This window comes from Hydractinia symbiolongicarpus, chromosome 14, assembly GCF_029227915.1.
Source record: "Hydractinia symbiolongicarpus strain clone_291-10 chromosome 14, HSymV2.1, whole genome shotgun sequence".
Lineage (NCBI taxonomy): Eukaryota > Metazoa > Cnidaria > Hydrozoa > Anthoathecata > Hydractiniidae > Hydractinia > Hydractinia symbiolongicarpus.
In genome coordinates, this window is record NC_079888.1 from 18,407,375 (window position 1) to 18,418,145 (window position 10,771).

The window sequence follows — 10,771 nt, forward strand, 5'->3', positions numbered from 1 at the left end:
GTTACATTCAGTATTTCATATTAGCCCAGTATTTTTTGTTTCAAGTGAAAATCAAAAATATATTTCGCAGCCATTCGCCGCCGAATTCGCCATTATTCACAATTCACTTCATGAAAGGAGTCATTGAGTGGATACAATTGAAGATTAAATTAAGGATCACAAACTGCTCTCCTTCGCGGTTATTCTTTTTGTCTAGTGTAATATTTAAGTTCATTTAAGTCTTTGTTTTTTGTCCTCACACACATAAACATTTTCATCGCTATTAGCTTTACCTTTGTGTCACAATTCGACAGCCGTTTTGTAGCGCCTTTAATAACACGACATGTGAAAAGGGCGATCAAAAAAAGCTGGCTTTAAAAACAATAAAAACACGTAGAAGCTTTAACACAACCTCGTCCCCAGTGTCTTGTGACCCCTGAGCCGGTACTACGGAGGGGCCACCGATATCTACTTCATCAACAAGACAAAAACATGAGAACGAGGTTGGCTCTAGAAATTACTCAACCCACTATTTACGTTCGTATTGATAAATAAAAATATTATTAACATTTTTGTGTGCAACATATATTTTTATTATTATTTACGTAGACGATGAAGATAAATATAAAAAAAAAATCTTCCTTATAAACTTTAAATTGTTGAAAACAACATATAAATATAGCACCAAAATATACTCAAATATGTATACTTTGTTGTAACGATTTTTAAACAGAATTATAAAGTAACATTAACTTCAATGACTTCGATAATCAAGGACACTTACGTTCCTGCGATTGAAAAAATAAAAAAAACGGTTGCGGTTGCGGACAATCATCATATAGCAGCCATTGCAGAGACAATAGGCTGATTTAATGATGCAGTTTATCTTTCTTTTTAAATTAACTTTAGGCAAGGAAAAATTTTCAAAAATAAAGATTTATTTTCGCGTAAGATTTTTAGAATTTAGTTTTTTTATTTGCGTGCAGAATTTTTTCAAAAAAAGATTTAAGGAGAGTTTTTTAAAAGAAAAGCCGAAGGGCACCTTTTTTTATTATTTATTTTTTTTGCGAAAAACCATACATTCAAAACAGAATCTCCACGTTGTTATTCTTTGTTGCTTAACTAAGATTTTTATAAAAAAAAAAACAGAAAGTGGCTAAATTGTAGAGATGTTAGATGCATCGTAATTCGCCACTTTTTTCTGAACAGCTTCACTCATTTCAGTGAGGATTTCTTTGCATGCTCCAGTCAATACTTCATCTAGTTCAGGTCTTTTTCTGGAATTCGAAAGCAACAACAAATATGAACAAATATGAACAAACAAACAATCAAGCAAACAAACAAACAAACAAACACCAAAACCTTGTGATGAAAGAAACAGCCAAAAGACAAACAAGAAATCAAGCAAACATTAACACAACAGGACTTGACCTGGAAGCAAACAAACAAAAAACAAAAAAACATCACAATAGAATAAATAAATAAAAAAGTAAACAAACAAACAACAGGACTTCATATGGAATCAAACAAGCAAGAAACAAATAAACATCACTATGAAATAATAAATAAAAAAATAAACAATCAAACAACAGGACTTCATATGGAAACAAACAAACAAAAAACAAATAAACATCACTATGAAATAATAAATGAACAAGTAAACAATAGGACTTTATATGGAAACAAACAAGCAAGAAACAAATAAACATCACAATAGAATAAATAAATAAACAAGTTAACAATCAAACAACAGGACTTCATATGGAAACAAACAAGCAAAATCAAATAAACATCACTATGAAAAAATAAATAAACAAGTACACAATCAAACAACAGGACTTCATATGGAAACAAACGAACAAAAAACAAATAAACATCACTATGAAATAATAAATAAACAAGTAAACAAAAAAACAACAGAACTTCATATGGAAAAACACACGCAAAAATAAACAAAAAGCAAGCAACGACCAAAAGACAATATATTATTAGTAAGTGGAAAGAAATATAAAAGGGTACTTGAGTAAGAGTAATTTGTAGCCAGAGAACCCAAAAGTTAGATTTTCTCGTACCTAATCAATAATTTCACTGCGGTTGCTATGTTAGATACGTCGTTTTTAAATGTCTAAAAGAGTAACAATAATACAAACAGAAAGTAAATGCGAAATAATAAAGAAAATAGACCATTGTCAATTGTGTGTAACTGCAAGGAATTTTTATACTTTAAAAAAAGACTAAAAGCAATCTTCTAATTAGAACTGGTTTTGTCATAACCATAAGAAAAAACGTCCACATCAATACCTTGAGGATAATAGACTTTCCTTGTGAACAGCTACCTTCTTTACAGCTAAAAAATGAGAATTCTTAGAACAATTAAAATAAAGTAATCACCATGAACAGTGAGAAAATAATGAAAACTTATTTGATAGAATATACTGCTACCTTCTTTCATACGCTATCATAAGCCAATGAAGTTTTGCGAGTCTTCACAGAAGAGTAACTTTCGTTAACGAGTTTTCGCAATGTTAAGTAAATACCATTTTTTCCTGGGTTTTAAAATTATCACTTAAATTGAAAATTTTTTTTTCAATGTTTGTGACCTTACAATTGCAACTAATTCTGCAAGACATCCCAAAAAAAGTATAATGGAGATACCCAAATGCATACAAGATTTATAATTTCAAAGAATTCTCAACAACAGGCAAATAAGCAAACAACCAAACAGACTCATTAACTCAATATTGACAGTTGTCAACATCAATGCCTTTGAGAGCACTTCGGATAATGCGTTTTCAGATAAGGTGAAACACTTGACTGGCTTCAAGCATGTATAAAATGCCATAGATACTGTCAACTATATGATGACAAAGTGTGTCATTAGATTGGAACCAAGGGGCGCTAACAAGAATTTACACAATTACCCAATCCTTTTAAAAATTAATAACTGAAATCCAGCAAGTCAATTGGCAACTTTTGCAGAATTAAACTCCTTTGCGAATCTTCTCTGTTATTTTTACTCAAATAAGAGAGCATTGATTTTGAAGTATTATTTATATTGCTTTTTTCTTTCCTATCTGATCATTTGTTTTTTAATTTGATTAATAATAACAAAAGAAAATAATACCTTGAACTAACTTCTGTTGATACAAGATTGTTCTCTACGAGTGAATCGTTTTGTTGTGATGTTTTGGCGTTTTTATTATCAACATCAGTTACCAGAAAATTAGTTTCATTAACCTTATCGCTCGATTTATCATTGACATTTGCCGTTTTGAGTTTTAGATCTGCTGTCTTGATTTTGAAATCCTCTGTTTCACAACCTGATATACAATCGAGGTCTGTTTTATTTTGTATTTCATTTAAGCCATCTTCGATGTCTTTGTTTGCACAACCTAGTTCTTCTGCTCCAGTACAAAAATCTTTGGCTCTACGTGAGAGAAATTTTGTTTCAGTTCGTAAATCTTTTAATTTATCTCCGATATTAAGAGTTGCAGCTTTACACTGTAGGTATGTCCCTTCATGTCTTATTCCTTTTGGCTCAACTTCTATGTTTTTTGTTCTAGAATTCAGTACTATTGTGTCGTTATTAAACTCCTTGATGTTACACGAAAAATTTGTCATTTTAGTTCGTAATATCGTCGATTTATCAATGTGTTTCGCTGTTTGGTTTGGTGATCCAGCGCCATTATTTAAACCCCCTGTTGTATCTTTTAATTCATAATTAATTGCCTCATTACTGAAATTTTTGTCTTTACATGGAATATCTGTTGCTTTACTTTCCAATTCTTCTAATTTATCCTCGATCTCTTCAGGTGTGTGATTTAGTGATATTGCTTCGTTATGAAGACATTCTGCTTCACGTAAAAGACTTGTAGCTTCATCCCATGATTCTTTCGGTTTATCTGAGATGTGTTGTTCTGTATCATTTTCTATACTTGACTTGTCACGGGAATATTTCGCTCTGCATGGGAGATCGGTCACCCTATTTTGTATAACTCTTGATTTATCGTCAAGGTTTCGCGATCGTGTGTTGTAATAAAAGACTTTTGCTTTATACAGAAGATCTGTCTTTTCATTTTCTAATTTTTTTATTTTATTTTCGATGTCCTTCGTCGAATTGTTCGATACCTTTGTCTTTTCTTTAAATTCTTCGACTTTAAATTCAACATCTGCTGTTTCACTATGTAATTTTTTTCGTTCATCTTCGATATTTTTGGTTGAATAGTGTAGTTCTCTTGTCCCATTGTAAAAATCCATGGTTGTAGACGAAAGATCTTTCGTGTCACTTTGTATTTCTTTCGATATATCTGCGAATTTTTTCGTTGCATAATATACTTCTCCTGTTCTATTATTAAAATATTTAGCTTTGCACAGAAAATTTGTCGCTTTATTTCGTAAAAATTTTCCTTCATATTCGATATTTCCCGTTGCATGATTTGGTCTTTTTGTTTCGATATGAGAATCTTTGGGTTTAGGTGAAACATAACCCGTTTCATTTTGTAATTTTCTCAATTTATCTGCGATATTTTTTGTTGCATGTTTCAGTTTCCATGCCTCATTATAAAAATCTTGGGCTTTGCACAGAAGATCAATCGTTTCACTTCGTAAATCTTTCGAATTATCTTTGATATTTTCCGTTGTTTGATGTATCACTCTCGATTCATTATGACGGTCTTTGGCTTTACACGGAAGTTCGATCGTTTCATTTCGTAATTCTTTCGATTCTTTAACGATATTTTTCGTTATTTCGTTGAGTACTCTTGTCTCATTAGGAGACTCTTTCGCTCTACACGGCAGATCAATTGTTTCATTTCGTAATTCTTTCGATTCTTCAACGATATTTTTTGTTATTTCGTTGAGTACTCTTGTCTCATTAGGAGACTCTTTCGCTCTACACGGCAGATCAATTGTTTCATTTCGTAATTCTTTCGATTCTTCAACGATATTTTTCGTTATTTCGTTGAGTACTCTTCTCTCATTAGGAGAGTCTTTTGCTCTACACGGCAGATCAATCGATTCATTTCGTAATTCTTCCGATTTATCTCCGATATTTTTTGTTGTTTCGTATAGCACACTTTTCTCATTATAAAAAGTTTTAGATTTAATCGAGGGATCTCTTGTTTCATTTCTTAGCTCTTTCAATTTATCGGCTATACTTTCTGTTGTATATTTCGCTTTCGTTGTCTCTCCAACAAGATTTCTATTCTCGTTACTATACCAAGCATCGTCCCCTAAATCAATTGCCTTATCAGTCAATTTAACAATTTTCTCAATCGCCTTACTACAAAACTTCTTCTCGTGTATCTCATTTTTTGTCGTGTCCATATCGAGGCTACCTTTCGTTCTCGAGAAAGGCACATTTGCATCACTGCTGTGGGATTCGCTCGCAACAGCTAGACTATCTTTTTGAATATATAAGTCTTGTTCATTTGTTTTTATTAATAGATTTGTTTTATCCGGTAGTTTTTGTTTGAGATACGATGTTTCAGTTACAGATGATTGGGTTTTTCTCTTTTGTCGTGGTAAACGCGGTGTATTTGAACGATTATATTCTTTAAGTGGGTCAATGGTTTCAATGTTATCAATATGAGCCCCATTTAGGCTACTATACTGCTCATATTCCTTGTTTTTAGCTTGAACAAGGATATTGCCATGCTCATTGTCCTTTGCCTTGCATACAAGATCATGACCTTCTGTCTCTTTACATGCATTGCTAGCTATGACAGTACTAAGTTCGTTTTCTTTAGCGTAAAATTCTTCTTTATCATTATCTGCATTAATTATGCAAGTTCTCTTGCGATTATTCACTTCAGTTCTTCTACCTGAGAAATCACTTTCGTGCTGATATTGGTCTGCATTAGCCTGTCTATTGCATGGGCCTTTTTCGTGTTTGGAAAACGGATGAGCTGTACCATTTCCATCTTGCTCCTTCACGTGAGTGCTATTGGATATATCACTATGTTTGCTCTCCCTGTCAGTTCCTTCGTTGTGTAAAAATATTTTTCCTGATTCATGAGGTTCTGTTGATGTTTTACGAACTTTCACGCTTCTTTGCGGCGTTCGTCTCGCATAATATTTACGCGGCTTGTTATTCTCTGCTAAATGTTTTCTTTGCTTCTTCTCGAACGAGCGTTCGCGAGAATGTTCGTTACCGTGCGATCTTTTTAGATTTCGCGGATTGACCATTTCTGTTGTGGCTACGTTGGGTGTCCTATTGCAACTCGTGCTATCAGTTTTCTTTCTATTTTCGCTGGGTAAAATTGTCTTATATTTTTTAATATGATTATAATGCCCTTTACTTCGAAGTAAGAGTGAAGATTTTCCTAACATGTGCATTAACCCCCGGACTTTTGATTTTCTAAGGTCCTCAACCTGTTTCGTAATACTACTCGTTAAATTCAAAGTTTCCATTTTGTTGTTGGTTTTTTGATCAATTGAACCACGACTTTCACTCGCGTCGTGACGTGTACTCGCGCCTGTAACTTCTCCGTTGTCCTTCTCCACAAAACAATGTTTCGCCGTACATTCGGTACTCGGATTTAAAGAATTTCTTGGTAGCGTTTTATCTCTTGTAGAATTAGTCACTAAGAAGTCATGAGGCACGCTCAACTCACTATCCGCCGACTTTTCCCGAATTGTAGTGCTTGTCGGGGTTATTTCTTGAAATATGACACCTTGCTTATCCTTTTCGGGATTTATTGATAAAGTTTTCGTTTGTGACATATTTTCGAGTTTCTCTGGTTTGTAAATACTATCAATATTTTTATCATTGTTTACTTTCACCACTGTTGTTTTTTCGCCTTGATTACTTTCTTTTTGTACTTCATCGTCTTGATTATTTTGTTCTTGATCTCCACCGTTTGGATAAACATGTTCTCGATTTTTATCATTTTGAATATTTTGTTCACTATCGCTTTGATTAATTTGTCGTTGATCTTCATCGATCTCACCAATTTGATTTTGATCTCCATCATTGAGGTTATTTTGTGCACCACAACTGTCTTTGAGAGATTCACAGTGTGAAATGCACGTATTAGCAGAATCTTGAAAGTAATCGTGTGCAGTCTCTCTTTTTTCATTATTTTCAACATTAATTGAGCTGTTGCGGGTTCTAACCTTTATGACAGGCGAATAATCTATTTCTTTTTTATATATTTCGGGACGTCTATTGCTAAAAAAGTCATTGGGTATAAGATTAGACGTCTTCGGGTCATTTAAATGATGTTTATGAACACTCCCACGTTGATGATATCCAGTATTACGATGTTGGTTCTCGTATTCCCGATGCCTTTCCTCATAAAAATTGTCTTTTCGAAAATGGTATATTCTTTCATTTCCATTTAGGCTCTTTCGATCGAATCTGTTGTACCCGCGACCTCCTAAGAAGTGAGCAAGACATGAATTCAAAAATTATCAAAAGATTCTACAAGTAATATGATCAGTAAAAAGACACAAAGGGAGAGAATGGTAATTGCGAAGGAGAACATTACTTCTCGGTTAGCTACCCGTCTTAGATACGTGACGCATTTCTAGCAATTAGACAATAGCAACAACGGTGGAGGGTACCCACTCCTATTAACATGTGACATTACCACATGAATTTAATATTTAAAGTAGCTCTGTAAACAAACTTGAAGTACTCTGATTACATTAATTTTCAATCTATGAATTTATTCTATGTGAAATAAAAACAAGCAAAGGTCTAAACATTTGTCCTCACTTCCTCTGTTTGTGAAACTTTCTCGTTCGAAGCGAAATGTTTCAGTATTTCGGTGTTGATTCGTCACTGGACGGCGCAAGGGCGTAAAATTGCCACGTTGGGGTGGTTTACCAAACTTTGCTCGATTAATTGGTGGTCGGTTATGTGCCCGTAGTTGAATAGGTTGTCGAAGAGACGTTTGTGAATACTTTTGTCGTAGTGGAGGTCTCAACCGCTGCTGATGCGGTGGAATATGCTGAGAGTTACTATTAAAACGCACATTCCCATTCGGCCATGGAGGCATTTTTTATGATAACTATTCTAGAATAAAAAAGCAACTATTTGAATGTTTACAAAATCAGGGTTTCATTTAAACTTCTGAGAATTCTAGACGCATTATATAGGTGTGAACCCATGGCTGATAAAGCTGTAGGTCTAGACAAACGGCTGATAACGTTTTAGGTGTAAACCCAGAGCTAATAAAGTTGTAGGTGTAAACCCAGAGCTAATAAAGTTGTAGGTGTAAACCCAGAGCTAATAAAGTTGTAGGTGTAAACCCAGAGCTAATAACGTTTTAGGTGTAAACCCAGAGCTAATAAAGTTGTAGGTGTAAACCCAGAGCTAATAAAGTTGTAGGTGTAAACCCAGAGCTAATAAAGTTGTAGGTGTAAACCCAGAGCTAATAAAGTTGTAGGTGTAAACCCAGAGCTAATAAAGTTGTAGGTGTAAACCCAGAGCTAATAAAGTTGTAGGTGTAAACCCATGGCTGATAAAGTTGCACGTGTAAACCCATGGCTTATAAAGTAAAGTATAATTTCAAATTTTATTAAATGATATAGTTGCGAGCCTTTCACTCCACCTTCATCGATAGATTCACGAGACACAACGACATCAAGATTCGTATAAAAACATTAAAGTTTTGTTTTGCGTTAGATGGTGAAATTGGAGATGCTAGAATCCATTTTTAAACAAGTTATTCGTATTCAATAATATGTTTGGAAATAATAACTTTAACAACAACAACGACAATAACAGCAAAGGAAATAAATTTACAAAAAAAGTACAAACCTTTTCAAACCAGTTGATGTAAAGCAAACATGATAGAAAAATATTATTTTATACTTAAGAAATAAATTTACCGTGTCAACTTTTCTCCAATGATTAGTTTTTCACACTGTAATTAAAACATGTCTATTTTAGTTTGGTAGGTTAACTTATAACAATAAAAATAATTACTGTCGATAGATCTTCGACATTGTTGTGGTAATAAAAACAAAACTTCTTTTAATGTGAGCTGATCGCTCAAGAATGTGATAAAAATGAACTGACAGTAGCAAACAAACACCCAATGCGGAGAGTTACACTCTCCTCCATTGAGGTTTTTTCTTTTTATTCTTTAGAATGAGGGGAATCCCACGAAAAGTGTACGTTTTTGTAAAGCGTTTGTATACGAAGGCTCGGAATGGTTCACAAAAAAAAGAAAAAAGTTTAAAAACATGCTTAGTTTACTAACTTTCCGGTTTTTTTGTTCTATAAAAAGGAGCACACAGATGTGGAAATAATCCCAAAGCTATGGAGATTTTCTCAAAGCAGACGTTTTGATAAGGTCGAAAAAATGTTTTTTTTTTAAATAATTTAAAAAACTCTGGAAAGAAAGAAACTGCCATAGTTGTAGAATAGAATGAATAAAAAATGCTAAAATATAATGACATATTTTCTTGTCCATTCTTCGTCTATCCAATTTTAGGTCTTTATAAGCCTTACGGCTAGACTTATATATAAATACGCTAATTCAGTACACTTATGAGAGTCTGTGGGTATGTTCCCTAAAAATATATCATAATTTCTAAGCGATAAAATAATTATCATGGCGTTACGTTACAACGCGAATTTATTTGATTAACAACATTGTTTTTTATTTAAAAATGTAAAACCGTTTCATTTATTTTTCCTTACCGCCAATGTCAAAAATGCAACCGGAACAAATCATTTTGATAAGTATACTGTCTTCGACTAAAATAAAAAGGTCTTAGATAAAATATCATAGCGGTAAATTATCTATACGGATATTTTGCTAAATACAGTATTTTCCACCCGATTTGTCATTCCACAAAGGGTGTTTGGTTGGAAAAAAATACAGGCTGTCAAGCTGTTTGCCCACACTCTAAATTTATATTCAAAGTTTTCAATACACTAAGGAATTTACCTAGCCGCATTCTCAGAGCAAATAGCATAAGAATCACACAACCATCCAAGAATTATGTGACTTGCTACACAACCAGGTATTTTCCCTTTTACCAAAATGTAAAATTAAGGAATAAAGGTAGTTAAAAATCACAAGTAATATATAGATGGTATGCTAGCTAGGATAATTCCAGATCAAAAATCGAAATTACCTCTTGGTCCCTATAGCTAAGTTATTAAAACATTAAAATGCATGCATATATATACGTGTATATGTGATAAAGATACAACAAAGATGCAACTAAATTTTAAAAACACACAAAAATGAAACTGATGATTAACCGTGTAAAACCAACCCATCTTCGCGTACTTGCGTATTCTGGCGATCTTGTAGACGCTTCTGGTAAAACAGAACGTCGATGTTGTACTTTGTAATGGTTTTTTTAGGGAGGAGAGTGAGAGACATCACAACACTTTCGTTATCATTTTACAACTCTCTATCCACGTAAAATTAGTTTTTGTTTATAAGCACTTCGTGTTGGTGTACTCTCCATCGTAGGTGTACTTTACTTCATAACAACTTTCTCTTTGCTTTATAACGAAGTTCTAAAACAAATAAATACAAAACTGCAAATTAAGGTTTGCGTTTAGTGAGGGGTCACACACATATCGAGTTTTGATTTTTTTAGCGTCATTTGTACGCGAAGAAATCGAAACCACCCACCCACCCCATTAAGCTTCATTAAAAAAATTGACTTTTGATGACAGCATGAGAAATTAGCCATATACTTTTACCATACTAGCCCGTACGTCCACTTGTCGTGAATTGAAAAAAAAAAAAAAAATGAACGTGGAGTGGATGGAGAGGCAGAGATATATATCCTGAAGTCTGGATGCGCTGATGAATGG

General features: G+C 33.5%; 1 protein-coding gene across 3 annotated transcripts; it reads right to left on the reverse strand.

Moving 5' to 3' along the window:
* Positions 1 to 508: 508 nt before the first annotated feature.
* Positions 509 to 9,144, reverse strand: LOC130625456 (myosin heavy chain, non-muscle-like). Of its 3 annotated transcripts, none has more exons than XM_057440558.1 (6): positions 8,818 to 9,138; positions 7,700 to 7,999; positions 3,104 to 7,358; positions 2,281 to 2,326; positions 2,052 to 2,104; positions 509 to 1,256 (listed from the first exon to the last, which is right to left on the reverse strand). In XM_057440558.1, exons 2-6 carry the CDS (start codon positions 7,980 to 7,982, stop codon positions 1,136 to 1,138), a joined length of 4,758 nt encoding a protein of 1,585 aa, XP_057296541.1. In that variant the 5' UTR covers positions 7,983 to 7,999; positions 8,818 to 9,138; the 3' UTR covers positions 509 to 1,135. The 3 variants fall into 3 exon arrangements, 2 of the variants coding, with proteins under 2 accessions (XP_057296541.1, XP_057296540.1); XM_057440557.1 differs by having other exon boundaries at positions 8,747 to 9,138; XR_008981713.1 differs by lacking the exon at positions 509 to 1,256 and adding an exon at positions 2,422 to 2,525 and having other exon boundaries at positions 8,747 to 9,144.
* Positions 9,145 to 10,771: the final 1,627 nt, after the last annotated feature.

Excerpts from the sequence above, each read along its gene's own strand:
- LOC130625456 (XM_057440558.1), bottom strand. The coding sequence starts at position 7,982 with ATGCCTCCATGGCCGAATGGGAATGTGCGTTTTAATAGTAACTCTCAG. Across the intron at positions 7,359-7,699 it reads AAGTTTCACAAACAGAGGAA|GAGGTCGCGGGTACAACAGA; the intron begins GTGAGGACAAAT and ends CTCACTTCTTAG. Across the intron at positions 1,257-2,051 it reads GCAGTGAAATTATTGATTAG|AAAAAGACCTGAACTAGATG; the intron begins GTACGAGAAAAT and ends TTCGAATTCCAG.